The sequence below is a fragment of the Moschus berezovskii genome, chromosome 4 (genome assembly GCF_049115385.1).
Source record: "Moschus berezovskii isolate FMDL1 chromosome 4, NW_MosBer_1.0, whole genome shotgun sequence".
NCBI classification, from domain to species: domain Eukaryota; kingdom Metazoa; phylum Chordata; class Mammalia; order Artiodactyla; family Moschidae; genus Moschus; species Moschus berezovskii.
The window spans coordinates 93,111,109-93,126,224 of record NC_142463.1 but is presented as its reverse complement, the minus strand read 5'-3'; the positions used below and the strand labels follow the sequence as shown (position 1 = coordinate 93,126,224).

Below are 15,116 nucleotides of genomic sequence, written 5' to 3'. Positions count from 1 at the left end.
TTTACAAATATTTCTTATTTAATCCTAAAAGTCATAAATCTGTACATCATTTTTATTTGTATTTCTTTCAGAACAGATTTAGTTTATAATAATCTAAATAGTATTTGACAAATACTGCTTCACAACTCCATATAGCTTTGCAATAATGATAGCTGTTTTAAATTAATTTCCAGGTTAATGCATATCAGCAAGGAGTAGGTTATCAGATGCTGGGAAATGTTGTCACCATTGGATTAGCATTTTTCCCTTTTTTACACCGACTGTTCCGTGAGAAGAGCCTCGACCAGCTAAAGTCCATCTCAGCTGAGGAGATCTTGACTCTCTTTTGTGGGGCACCACCTGTTACACCTATTATTATTTTGTCTATAATTAACTTTTTTGAGCGACTGTGTCTTACCTGGATGTTTTTTTTCATGATGTGTGTGGCAGAGAGAACATATAAACAGGTCAGTAGAAAACTGAGTAGAATTTCTCACCTCTTTTTTTGTATATGATATTCTGTTGAGTTGCTTTTGTTGTCTTGATTTGTTCTGTCTCCAGAAGCTAACATGGGCAGTGGAGTCTTGATAAGCGGACTCTTGGTATTTGTGGGTTTAACACTTCTGATATTGATTATTTACAAATGACATGCTGTAATCTGAAATTTTACTGAGCCTGTATGTAGGAGTAAGTGGCTGAGCTCTCACCTGCTCCTTGATGTGCCTCGATGTGTTTTATATATGTAGAGTGTGTGGTAATTCCAAGGTGAAAATGTTTCTGAAAAATGGCCAAGTGAGAAATAAATTTATTGAAATTGGATAATAGTTTGGGATTGAGTGCTTATTATATTGGTGATATATGCAAAAAAAATACAGTTTTTGAATGGAAATGTAATTTGTGAGTAAGCTAGAATTTTGTATAAATGTTTGAATTTGTGAAGGTGGGGATTCACAGCAGTCTCCAAGGTGTATTGTTTAAAAATGTCCAGAGTGTACTATATCAGGAGAATGTGTACATGCGTGTTCAGTTGTGTCCAATTCTTTGCGACCCTTTGGACTGTAGCCCAAGCTACAAGCTCCTCTGTCCATGGGATAATTTAGGCAAGAATACTGGAATGGGTTGCTATGCCCTCCTCCAGGGCATCTTCCTGACCCAGGGTTTGAACCCGTGTTTTCTGTGTCTCCTGCATTGCAGGTGGATTCCTTGCCTACTGAGCCTTTGGGGAAACCCCCATGAAGAAGTCACTAAGACAGGAAGTGAAAAAATATTGTTAATAGCTCATTAATCTGTTGCTACAGAAAGCACATTATACATAATGATCAGAGCTTGATTCTTTTAATATTTTTTATGTGCTGGGAATATTTTACAATTATGTAAGTATGCACAGTGTGACACATATATACATTTCACTTTGTGATTTTTTTTTTTAACCTCCTCTAGAGATTTTTATTTGCAAAACTCTTCAGCCATATTACTTCTGCCAGGAAAGCTAGGAAATATGAAATACCTCATTTCAGACTTAAAAAGGTGGAGAACATTAAGATATGGTTATCACTGCGTTCCTTTCTAAAGGTGAGTTTTAACCAACCATGGAATATCTGCAATAATACGCAGAAAAGATGCTCATTGAAATTTCTGGTGGCAAATATTCACTAGGCTGGGTAGTCCTATGTTCTGGACAGATTATATCAGTGACTGACATCTGGCTCACCTGTTTGACACCAGATTGGGAATGATCTATCTGCAGAGTTGGTAGAGCTAATTAAATAAGGGTTTGGAAAGGGAAAAGAAATTTTAAACTCTTAGGGCAGAGTGGTAAGCTGAATGTTGCATCTTTTTCTGACTTCTGGGAAAACATTCCCGCTGAAAATGTGTTAGTAAATCAATCACACCCTTAACTTGAATGGCATGAGTCTCAGAGCTTAATTAAAGCTGAAGATGTCCAAAATATATTAAAATCCTGTGTCAGAAACTTCTTATAAACGTTCGTTTTCACAGCAACATAGTAAGATTGGGTCCCCTAATCTGTCTCTGGCAGGGACCTAAAACGCTAACCTGTGTCTCACTCTCTAGAGACGGGGCCCACAGCGATCAGTGGATGTGGTTGTGTCTTCCGTCTTCCTACTGACACTTTCCATTGCTTTCATTTGTTGTGCCCAGGTAAGAGTTTCAGATCTATTTCAGTGGAAAGTAGAAAATAGAACTCGCTTTCTGTTTTAAACTAGTTCACTGTATTTAAGTGAATACACTGACACACACACACACATATGCAACAGATGTTTGTTTCTGACAGCTCTGGGAACTGGGGAGTCCAAGGTCAAGGTGCCAGGATGGTTATGTTGAAGTATTGGGTTGGGCCAAAAAATTTGTTTGGAGTTTTCTGTAAGATGGTACAGAAAAACCATACTTTTTGGCCAACCCTGTGTGTGTGTGTATTTACTGTCTAAATTTCTTTCGCTATTTTGAATACTTGTTAATTTTTATGACTTTTGAAATTAGAATAAGAGTAATTTTTAGTCATTTAATTCTCTAAGATATTGGTAATTTAATTTTAATTGGAAGTTTTTGATTGGTAATAAAGCTATATATCATGATGGATACAAAATAGTGATTTTTCTAACATCATCATTTCTTCAAATTTTATTGTCACTCTAAAGTAGACTTTTCCCCATTTAATCATTCATTCATTTATTATGTTATAGATTCCTATGTTATTTTTATCCAATGGATTATAAACTATTACTATACTGTTTTGATGCATAATTGTCCCAGATTTGGCCAGTCAGTTCAGTTCAGTTCAGTCGCTCAGTCGTGTCTGACTCTCCGCGACCCCATGAATCACAGCACGCCAGGCCTCCTTGTCCATCACCAACTCCCGGAGTACACTCAAACTCATGTCCACAGAGTCGGTGATGCCGTCCAGCCATCTCATTCTTGGTCGTCTCCTTCTCCTCTCGCCCCCAACCTTTCCCAGCATCAGAGTCTTTTCCAGTGAGTCAACTCGTCGCATGAGGTGGCCAAAGTATTGCAGTTTCAGCTTTAGCATCAGTCCCTCCAATGAACATCCAGGATTGATCTCCCTTAGAATGGACTGGTTGGATCTCCTTGCAGTATAAGGGACTCTCAAGAGTCTTCTCCAACACCATAGTTCAAAAGCATCGATTCTTCGGCGATCAGCCTTCTTTACAGTCCAACTCCCACATCCATACATGACGATGGGAAAAACCATTGCCTTGACTAGACGGACCGGGAGACCCTCAAAGTGCCTTCCTATGTTCTTTGGAGAGGTCCTTAAATATTTTTTGTTTCTATTTCTGTGTTTTCTTTTTTATAAGAATTTACAGCCTTATTCTATACTTTTCCACTTACTGAGTTTTAATTCTGCGACAGTCAGAGAACATGCTCTGAATGTTTTCAGTCCTTTGATATATGTACAGACTTGTTTTATTATCCAGTACATGGTCAGTTTCATTAAATCTTCCATCAGCTCTTTGAAAGAATTTGTATTCCGTTGTTTTGGAGAGCAGTTTTCCCTCTCTATAAATTAGCCCAAGTTTATTAGTTGTAAAGCTGAAATTTCCCATATTCTTACTCATCTTTTTGGTTTGCTTATTTTATAAACCATTGAAAGAAGTGTGGTCATGTCTGCTCTGATGGTGGATTTATCTTTTTCTCCTTTTGTTTCTGTCAATTTTTGCTTTGTATGTTTTTAAGCAGTATAATTGGGTGCATGCAGACTTAGAATTGATATCCATCTCCTTGGTGGATTGACTTTTATGTAATTTATAGTCTTTTTTTTTCTCAATCCAGGATCACATATTCATTTAGCTGTCATCTCTCATCTGTCATTTAGCTCTTTAATCTCCTTTAATCCTGAACAGTGTCAAGCTTTGTTTATCTTTCATGAACTGATAAAATGTCTCTGTCTCTAATGTATCTTAAAATCTACTCTATTTGATTTTAACTATACTGTCTTTTGATTAGTTTTTGTATGCTATGTCTTTGTTTTCTACCCCTTTTCATTTATTTTTTCTTCATATTTTAGTTGCCTTTTATAGTCAGCATATTGATTGCTTCTTTTTTTTGCTGTTATTCTATCAAAGTGCTTTAATAGCTTTAGTGATATCTTTTTGTCAATGTTGAAAATGTATTTCATTTATTTTGGTAACAAATCTGAGTTTGCTACAAAATATTTTCTCTTTCTGAACTCTCTCTTTTTTATTAAAATTGAAGTATAGTTGATTTACAATGTATTGTTAGTTAAGTGATTCAGTTATACATATTTATACATGTTTATATGTAACTATATATTTTCTTTGCAGATTCTTTTCCCTTATATGGGCTTCCTTGGTAGGTCAGATGGTAAAATATCCACCTGCAATGTGGAGATCTGGGTTTGATCTCTGGGCTGGGAAGATCCCCTGGAGGAGGGCATGGCAACCCACTCCAGTATTCTTGCCTGGAGAATCCCCATGGACAGAGGAACCTGGCGGGCTACAATCTGTCGGGTCACAAAGAGTCGAACATGACTGAGCAACTAAGCACATCAGTTCAGTTCAGTTCAGTCGCTTAGTTGTGTCCGACTGTTTGTGACCCCATGAATCACAGCACGCCAGGCCTCCCTGTCCATCACCAGCTCCTGGAGTTCACTCAAATTCATGTCCACAGAGTCGGTGATGCCATCCAGCCATCTTATTCTCTGTCGTCCCCTTCTTCTCCCGCCCCCAACCTTTCCTAGCATCAGAGTCTTTTCCAATGAGTCAACTCGTCGCATGAGGTGGCCAAAGTATTGGAGTTTCAGTTTTAGCATCAGTCCTTCCAATGAACACCCAGGATTGATCTCCTTTAGAATGGACTGGTTGCACATAGGTTATTATAAATATTGAGTATAGTTCCCTGTGATATATATACCACATCTTCTTTATCTATTTGTCTGTTGATGGACATTTATATTGCTTCTATGTCTTGACTGTTGTAAATAGTGCTGCAATGAACATTGGGATACATATATATTTTTCAATTATAGTTTTGTCGGGATATTTGCCCAGGAGTAGGATTGGAGGGTCTTATGTTGTAACTCTGTGTTTAGTTTCTTAAGAAACCTTCATATTCTCCCTGGTGATAGTACCAATTTACATTCCCACCAGCAGTATAGGAGGGTTCCTTTTTCTCTACACCCTCTTCAACATTTATTATTTGTAGACTTTTTGATGATGGTCATTCTGACTGAAGTGAGGTGATACTTTATTGTAGATTTTTTTTGCATTTCTCTAATAATTAGCAGTGTTGAGCATCTTCTCATCTGCCTTTTGGTCATCTGTGTGTCCTTTTTTGGAGAACTGTCTATTTAGATCTTCTGTCCATTTTTTAATTGGGCTAATTTGGGTGTTTTTGTTATTGAGTTGTATGAGCTGTTTGTATATTTTGGGAATAAAGCCCTGTTGGTCTCATCATTTATAAACATTTTCTCCCATTCTGTAATTTGTCTTTTTGTTTTATTTGTGGTATCCTTTGTTGTGCAAAAGCTTTTGAGTTTAATTTGGTCCCATTTGTTTGCTTTTGTTTTTATTTCCATTACTCTAGAAGATGGATCCAAAAAGATATTGCTGTGATTTATATAAAAGAGTGTTCTGCCTGTGTTTTCCTCAGGAACTTTATATCATAGTATCCAGTTTTACATTTGGGTCTTTAATCCATTTTATTTTTGTATAAGGTGTTAGAGCAATTTTATAATTTTGTCCTTTTACACTTAGCTGTCCGTTTTCCCAGCACCATTTATCAAAGAGACTGTTTTTTCTCCATCGTATGTTCTTGCCTCCTTTGTCATAGATTAATTGATTATAGGTCTGTGGGTTTATTTCTGGGATTTCTATCCTGTTCCATTGATCTGTTTTTGTGCCAGTACCATACTGTTTTGATTACTGTAATTTTCTATTGTAGTCAGAAGTCAGGGAGCCTGTTTCCTCCAGCTTTGTTTTTCTTTCTCCAGATTGCTTTGGCTATCGACATATTTTGTGTTTCTATACAAATTAAAAACATTTTTTTAAAATTTTAGTTCTTTGAAAAATTTCATTGGTAATTTGATAGAGATTACATTGAATCTGTAGATTGTCTTGGGTCGTATGGTTATGTTAACAATGTTAATCCTTCCAGTCCAAGAAACCAGTATATATATGTTTATATCCATCTGCTGTGTCATCTTCAGTTTCTTTTATCAGTGTCTTATGGTTTTTGGAGTACAAGTATTTAGCCGCTTCCTGACGAGTTGACTCATTGGAAAAGACTCTGATGCTGGGAAGGATTGGGGGTGGGAGGAGAAGGGGACGACAGAGAATGAGATGGCTGGATGGCATCACCAACTCGATGGACATGAGTTTGAGTGAACTCCGGGAGTTGGTGATGGACAGGGAGGCCTGGCGTGCTGTGATTCATGGGGTTGCAAAGAGTCGGACACTACTGAGCGACTGAACTGAATTGAACTGGTGGCCCAAGGTTAAAGCGTCTGCCTGCAATGCGGGAGACCTGGGTTCGATCACTGGGTCGGGAAGATCCCCTGGAGAAGGAAATGGCAACCTACTCCAGTATTTTTGCCTGGAAAATCCCATGGATGGAGGAGCCTGGTGGGCCACAGTCCATAGGGTCGCAAAGAGTTGGACACGACTGAGCGACTTCACTTTCACTTAAGTAGGTTTATTCCTAGGCTTTTGGGTATGATGGTAAATAGGATTGCTTCCTTGGTTTCTCTTTCTTATCTTTTGTTGTTAGTGTATAGAAATGCAACAGATTTCTGTATGTTAATTTTGTATTCTGCAACTTTACCAAATTCACTGATGAGCTTCAATCGTTTTCTGATGGCATCTTTAGGATTTTCAATGTACAGTATCATATTGTCTGCAAACCATGACAGTTTTATTTCTTCCTTTCCAATTTGGATTCCTTTTATTTCTTTTTCTTCTCTGAAGACTGTAGCTAGGACTTCCAAAATTCTGTTGAATGGAAGAAGTGAAGTTGGGCATCCTTGTCTTGTTCTTGATCTTAGAGGAAATGCTTTCAACTTTTCACTGTTGAGTATGGGTAGCTGTGGGTTTGTGATATGTGGCCTTTAGTACATTGAGATATGTTCCCTCTATGTCAGTTTGATGGGAGTTTTTAATCATTAATGGATGTTAAATGTTGTCAAAATTTTTTTCTGCATCTATTGAGATAATCATACAGTCTTTATTCTTCAATTTGTTAATGTGTAGTGTATCACACTGATGGATTTGTAGATATTGAAAAATCCTTGCATCTCTGAGATAAATCCCACTTGATCATGGTGTATGATCCTTTTACAGTATTGTTGGATTCAGTTTGCTATTATTTTGTTGAGGATTTTTGCATCTATATTCATCAGTGTTATAGGCTTACAATTTTCTTTTTTTGTGTGATTTCTTTGTCTGGTCTTGGTATCAGAGTGATGGTGGCTTCATGTAATAAGTTTGGAATTGTTTCTTCCTCTGTAGTTTTTGGGAATAATTTCAGAAGGATAGGTGTTATCTCTTTTCTAAGTGTTTGGTGGAATTCACCTGTGAATCTCTCTGGTCTGGGAGTTTTAAAATCATAGATTCAATTTCAGTATTTGTGAATGATCTATTCATGTTTTCTATTTTTCCTTGGATCAGTCTTGAGAGATTGTACCTTTCTAAGAATTTGTCCATTTCTTCTAAGTTGTCTGTTTTATTGATATATAATTGCTTGTAGTGGTTTCTCATTTCTAATTAATTGATTTGGTCCCTCTCCCTTTTTTTCCTGATAAGTCTGGTTAAATATTTATCAGTTTTGTTTATCTTTTCAAAGAACAACCTTTTAGTTTTATTGATCTTTTCTGTTGTTTTCTTAGTCTCTGTTTCATTTATCTCTGCTCTGATCTTTTTATTTTCTTCTACTGCCTTTGAGTTTTGTTTGCTGTTTCTCTAGTTGCTTTATGCATAAGGTTAGGTTGTTTGAGATTTTTCTTCTCTCCAAAGGTAAGCTCGTGTCCCTCTAAAGAACTGATTTTATGTGTCTGATAGGTTTTGGATGGAGAAGGAAATGGCAACCCACTCAAGTGTTCTTGCCTGGAGAATCACAGGGATGGGGGAGCCTTGTGGGCTTCCGTCCATGGGGTCGCACAGAGTCGGACACGACTGAAGTGACTTAGCAGTAGCAGGTTTTGGATAATCGTGTTTTCATTTTCTTATGTCTCTAGGTATTTAAAATTTTTTTTCTCTTTGATTTCTTCAGTAATCCATTGGTGGTGGTGGTGGTGGTGGTTTTTATATTGGTGAGAACTCAGTCACATAGCTATACCTGGTTACAATCAAGATTGAGGAATGGATTCTAGCCTGTTCAAATTGAAAAGGTGGGGGCCCTGTTTGAAAAAGTAGGAAAAAAGTGCTGTTAATGATACCACAATATAAAGCTTTTACTTTTCTTCTGTGGTCTCTCTCTCTCTCTCAATTTGTCAGTGTTTTTTTTGTTTAATTTTTTTTAAATTGTAGTGTAATTGCTTTATAGTGTTGTGTTAGTTTCTGCTGTACAGCAGTGTGAATCAGCTGTATGTCTACATACATTCCACATTGGTTGTTTAGTAGCATGTTGTATAGCCTGCATGTGATTTTTTTTTTCATGTAGTTGATTTCTAATCTTATAATGTTGTGGTTGGAAAAGATACTTGATATAATTTCAAGTTTCTTAAATTTTCCGGGGCCTGCTTCATGCCCACTGGTGGGTAGAGTGGTTGCTGGCCCTCTGGTGGGTCAGGCTGTGTCACAGGGCGTGTCTCAAGGTGGCTGTGGGCTCAGGAAGTGTTTAGGCAGCCTATCTTTTGCTGAGTGGGACTGTGTTCCACCCTCTTGGTTGTTTGGCCTGAGGTGTCTCAACACTGGAGCTTATAGGCTTGTTGGGTGGGGCCAGGTGTTGGTGCCAAGATCCCAAGCAAGATGTTTACCTCCAGTCAGAGTTCACATCTCTGTGAATACTCCCTGCCAGGTTTTATGACCCCAGGGAGAGCCACACCACTCCCTACTTCCACCAGAGCCCCTCCAGCGGCAGCTGGTAGGTCTGGCCCACACTCCTGCAGAGTCACTGCTTTTGCTCTCAGTCCCCTTGTGTGTACCCTCCATGAGTGGAATTTCTGTTTCTCCCAGTCCTGAGGAGCTCCTGCAATCAAGCCCCACTGGCCTTCAAAGCCAAATGTTCTGTGGATTCCTCCTTGCAATGCCAGATGCCTAGGCTGGGGAGCCTGGGGGTGGGCTCAGAGCTCTCACTCTTTTGGGAGAACTTCTGTGATATAATTATTCTCCAGTTTGTGGGTCACTCACCCAAGGGGTATGGAATTTGATTATAATTACGATTGTGAGTGTGCCCCTTCTGTCATCGTACGGTGGTTTCTTCTTTATGTCTTTGAATGTGGAATAGCTTTTGATAGGGTCCAGTCTTTTTACTGATGGTTGTTCAGCAGTTATTGTGATTTTGGTGTGCTTGTGAGAGGAGATGAACTCAAGTTTCTTTTACTCTGTCACGTTAGCTCTAGTCCTCCTTGTTTTGAAAAAAAAAAAAAAACTTTTACCTGAAAACTTGACACATAATAGGCATTTGATAACTGGTGGCTGCTACTGTTATTCAGATCCTAAAGTGGGGTGAAGAACTGATCCTCAGGATTTTCTAGTCATGTAAGTGGAATGGGCAGCAGGTTTTAGGGGGCTCTGCTAGTCAAATGCAAATTTAATACTTTGAAAAATGGCCACCATATAATTGTGCGGTGGGCACACTTGTGGTTCAAGAGCTTGGAAATGCATTTGTCTTATTTCACTTATGTTTTCTTCCTTTGTTATTTCCAGATGCTTGCTGTCCCTTATGCAAAGAAGAAAATGTAGGGAAGCTTAGAGAAATACATAATACTTTATGCATATTAAAACTGCTCTGAGTATTAAAATGGTGGTATCTTGTAAATGTTTTTAAATCGGTAAAGGAGTAATTATAGTAATTAATATAAGTGAAAAACTTAACTTTTTTTTGGTCCTTTTCATAGGTACTCCGTGGACATAAAACTTTCCTAAATGATGCTTATAATTGGGAGTTTTTGATCTGGGAATCAGCTTTACTACTTTTCTTACTGCGCTTAGCCTCATTGGGGTCTGAAACCAATAAGAAATACAGCAATGTCTCAATATTACTTACTGAACAGGTATTGACTGGTCCTTGGTAGTTTGATTCAGTGGTTAGAAATGGTATAATAAGATTTGTGCAGAAGATTCAGGGTTGAGTCTAGATTCTGACACTTTCTAGCTATGTAACCTTATACCTTACAAGTCACTCTGCAACCATATAGTTGTTTCCTATATAAAATGAGGATAGTATCTTCCCCACCTGCTCCCAGGACTGGGTGCTGTGCTTCGTCGCTCAGTTGTGTCTGACTGTTTACGACTCCATGGACTGTAGCCTGCCAGGCTCTTCTGTCCATGGGGATTCTCCATGCAACTTTATAGTATAAAGATTATTTTTGGTAGTGGTAATGGAGCATGCTTTTAATCTCATGTTCTGTGTCAAGTATTAGCTCTTTAGAGTACCTGTCATTTAAGTATGTTTAGTAAGCTTCTTCGGAGAAGGCAATGGCAAGCCACTCCAGTACTCTTGCCTAGAAAATCCCATGGACGGAGGAGCCTGGTAGGCTGCAGTCCATGGGGTCGCTACAAGTCAGACATGACTGAGCGACTTCACTTTCCCTTTTCACTTTCACACATTGAAGAAGGAAATGGCAACCCACTCCAGTGTTCTTGCCTGGAGAATCCCAGGGACGGGGGAGCCTGATGGGCTGCCATCTATGGGGTCACACAGAGTCGGACACGACTGAAGTGACTTAGCAGCAGCAGCAGCAGCAGTAAGCTTCTTGACTTTCTTTTCTGTCAGTCATAGAATATATTCAGTGTTTGAAAAATACTTGCTCATTGGTATGTGAGTAGATATGACAATTGAGAAATGTTTCTTATGAATATAAAGTAGTATAGAGTTGGTTTTTGTTTTTAATTTCATGTTTATCCATAAGTTTTAAATTAAAATATCTGATATCATTAGGTTTTTTGGGGGGATGGGGTGGGGCAGAACTTAGAATTATAGTGAAAAATTCTTACCGTAAGGGAAGAAACAAGGAATTAGTAAGTTAAAAGTAGCTATCCTATCTTCTTCCATTCCATGAATGTTTGATAAGGATGTTAGATTTTGGGGGGGATACCAAGATGAATAAGATATAGTTTTTGAACTCAAGGAGTTTACATCTTCTTAAAATTAATATAAAATTTTCATTGTTTCAATAAGTTGCTTCATCATTATTTTTTCTTCACTAAATAGCCTTTTTTTCCCCATATGTGACTGATTAGGGATGGGGCTTGGGTATGTGACATATGCGCTCTGTGAAAATAGCTACTAGAATTTCAAATTTTACTTTAATTGAAAATATTGCCTTCCAAATCTGCCATATTGAATGTAATATGTATATATATACACATCATATACATATCTTTTACATGCCATTTGCCCTAATCTGTATTCCTTCCCTTAGATTAATTTATATCTTAAAATGGAAAAAAAGCCGAATAAGAAAGAACAGCTTACCCTAGTAAACAATGTGTTAAAGCTATCCACCAAGTTGTTAAAAGTAAGTAATGCCCTGTGATGCATTTTTATCACCATTTAATTAAATCAATGCTGCACTTGTTGGAGAGGACCTTAGTAACAGATAAATGCTGTGTAGATTCAAAATACAGATTTGATAGTTGGGGTTAATGACTCTATGAGAAAAGTTTCCCAACTTATTACCCAAGTTCTAATGATTACTGTTATCTGTCACGTTTAAAAATTACATTAAAAAATCACAAATTGCATATTGCTTGAATCCACCTTTGAAAACTTAGCTAGTAGAAAACTAGGTGAGAGCCCATTCCAGGTGTTTGTTTATTTACATTATTATTTTTAAGTTTTAAATCATTATCTTAAATTGATGTATAGCTGATTTATAGTGTTTCACGTGTACAGCACAGTGATTCAGTTATATATATACATATGTCCTTTTTCTGATTCTTTTCTATTGTGGGTTATTGCAAGATATTGAATATAGTTCCCAGGGCTATACAGTAGGTCCTTATTGTTTATCCACTTTATATGCAGTACTTTATCTGTTAATTCCAAATTTACCCCTCCCCCTCTTTCCCCTCATTACAGGTTTTTTGAAGGTAGCTATTGAACGTCAGGAAAGAGGTCTAAGCAGTCATCCTCACCCAAGACTCAAAAAACAGTCTGATAATCACTGATGACTATTGTGGAACCATGTATTTCATCTCAGTTCTTTCATGTTTTTTAGGAGCTGGACACACCATTTAGACTCTATGGACTGACAATGAATCCCTTAATCTACAATATCACACGAGTAGTTATCCTTTCTGCAGTGTCAGGTGTTATAAGTGATCTTCTAGGATTTAATATAAGAGTAAGTGAGATTACCACTCTGTAGCATCTGCCTTAGTCTTAAAACTTACTAGTATGTATAATAATCTTTAACTTTCCCGGTGTGTATGTGTGTGAGAGAGAGAAAGGGGAGAGGTAGTGGGGGAAGGTGGGATGGAGGGAGAGAGTGGCTGGCATGGAAATAATTCTTCAGGTAGAGAAATAAGCATTTGAAATAGACATTCAGCTTAGATTTTCTCATTTTATACAAGCACAATAGACTGTGCTCTTGAATGGAACAAAAAGTCAAGTTTGAATCTCAAGTCAGTTTAATAGCATGGGCTGGGGTGGCCTCTGAGCTAGGGCAGAATGAAGGAAAACTAGAAACCCCCATGAGCTGCAGTATATCAGTCTTGATCTTGGAATTTTTTAATGTTTTTCTCTATGATGTTCTATGGTTGCTATTGCCAGAGTTGATACTTTTTTCTTATGTAAATGGTTCTTGGTTTACATGTAAGTGTACCTATCAACCCCACCTATTTGTCTTAAAACTAACTGATTTTGGTGATTTTCTTTTCTTAGCTATGGAAAATTAAGTCATAAGCTGAGTCATGTGCCTGGACTCTCTCCCCTTGCTGGCATCAGTGCTTACCCCATTAAGGAAAGAGATGACTGCAAAACCATGAGACACCCACCTGCTTGTTCATACGCAGAGGTGCCCTCAGCTCTCCTAATCTAATGAATCGTGTTTTCAGAGGAACAGAGCCTTTTCCAACTGGGTGTGCATGCTAAAAACCTGTATTTTCATGGTTTTCAAATAGTATGAATAGTCAGGAGACTGAAGACTGTTGTGTTATAGTAACTTAAGGACAACTTTTTAAGTTAGGAAGTTTATTCTGGGCATTTCAATGCTGTGACAGTTATATTTACTGGAAATAGTCTTTTGGGTAACTATGGTAGATGCCCAAAGCATGAAGCAAAATCCTATATTGGAAATATGCAAATTCAGTACTTTTCTATTACAGTCTATAAAATTGGATATTTCATTTCTCTAACAAAGAGAAATCAAGTTTAAATTTAAACTATTTTAGGTTGAACCTGAATAAAAGAACTTTATTGGAGAATTTCAGTTTCTAGGCTTTTTTGTTGTTGAAAGAAAAAATAACCTTTAAACTGTGATTTTCTGTGAAACTATGGAGAAATTTTCAATTAGTTTATAATTTTCAAGTTAATCCTATTAACTGTATAGTTGTTGGTGAAACAGAGTCATGCATATAGCATGTACTTCAGCATAAGACATTTTTCTATGCACACTTGTCCATGTTCACCATACAATATGTCTTCCATTTTGAATTATCTGAGCTGTGTTTCCCATCACAATACTGAGTGAAGTGTTCAGCTTGTTGTGCAACTCAGTGAGTGTATTTAACCCTCAGTACAGTCTCAGGTCTTCAGTGTCTGTGCTGAGCCAAGCTGTGCCATTGATGATTTGGGTTCTCTTATCAGCATCGCCTGTCACACTTACATACATACACATATGTTAATGAAAACTAATAATCTCCATATAATTCCTGCTCATTAAGTTACCCACTTTGAAGAATCTCTTGAAGCAAATAGAAAGCCCACAGATCTTAATGATAAGATTTTGTGAATATTTGAATGGGAATAATTAAGAAACTTTATTATTACATGTGAAGTATGTACATGCAAAATCAGTGTATCATTTATACATATCCTTATATGGCAGGAAGATTTTTGAGGTTTAAAGATGAATTTCTCGAGTCCAGGGATTAAGTTTCAGACCTTTCTGGGTTTATATCCTTGGCTCTGCTACTCATTAGCTTCATAGTCCAAGGCAAGTTACTTAACATTTTGCACCTCAATTTCCTTACCAGTGTAATGGGGATGATAACTACCTAATAGGGTTGTTAAGGTCAAATGAGGTTATCGTGTAAGGTACTTAGCATAAAGTACTTAACCCTTGGTAAATCCACAGTAAACATTTGTAATTATTATTTCAGTTCAGTTCAGTTCAGTTGCTCAGTCATGTCCGACTCTTTGCGACCCCATGAATCACAGCACGCCAGGCCTCCCTGTTCATCACCAACTCCCGGAGTTCACTCAAACTCATGTCCATCGAGTCGGTGATGCCATCCAGCCATCTCATTCTCTGTCATCCCCTTCTCCTCCCGCCCCCAATCCTTCCCAGCATCAGAGTCTTTTCCAGTGAGTCAGCTCGTCTCATGAGGTGGCCAAAGTATTGGAGTTTCAGCTTTAGCATCAGTCCTTCCAATAAACCCTTTAAAAATCTTTTGCTGACAGATTTCCTAACTGTGAAGATAGAAACATAGAGGGCAAGATGACTGAACTACAAGTGGATTACCAAAAGTTTGCAGCCATTCTAAATACTGTGTGAGAGTTACAGTTTGTTTGTTTTTTTTTTAAGTAAAACCCCTTTATAGTGATTTACCTTTGGAAGGAATTGATCTGTAAAAGCACTTGAGTGTTTTGACAGGTGACTCATACAAATCATAAGGAACAAGAACAAATATCTCGAAGCCAGGATTGAGCAGCTCTGTGCAGATTTCAGGTGAAGAAAACAGATGCCTTTATCTTTTTTCTCCTATAAAAACACTGTTCTATTTTTATTTGAATTTTTTACTCATTGAATTCTTTAG

At 37.6% G+C, this 15,116-nt stretch overlaps 1 protein-coding gene across 8 annotated transcripts in view; it reads left to right on the top strand.

Moving 5' to 3' along the window:
- PHTF1 (putative homeodomain transcription factor 1) overlaps nt 1-15,116 on the top strand; it is an 83,078-nt gene that overhangs the window by 59,883 nt on the left and 8,079 nt on the right. For 6 of the 8 annotated variants that reach the window (XM_088835594.1, XM_055402973.2, XM_088835596.1 and 3 more), the window contains 7 exons: nt 174-446; nt 1,420-1,551; nt 2,053-2,139; nt 10,031-10,186; nt 11,558-11,653; nt 12,356-12,481; nt 13,021-15,028. In XM_088835594.1, coding sequence (XP_088691720.1) covers nt 174-446; nt 1,420-1,551; nt 2,053-2,139; nt 10,031-10,186; nt 11,558-11,653; nt 12,356-12,481; nt 13,021-13,041 — 891 coding nt within the window. In that variant the 3' untranslated portion in view covers nt 13,042-15,028. Of the gene's footprint in view, nt 1-173; nt 447-1,419; nt 1,552-2,052; nt 2,140-8,241; nt 8,360-10,030; nt 10,187-11,557; nt 11,654-12,355; nt 12,482-13,020; nt 15,029-15,116 lie in introns of those variants that run through there. The other 2 variants (XM_088835599.1, XM_088835600.1) reach the window with 2 other exon arrangements.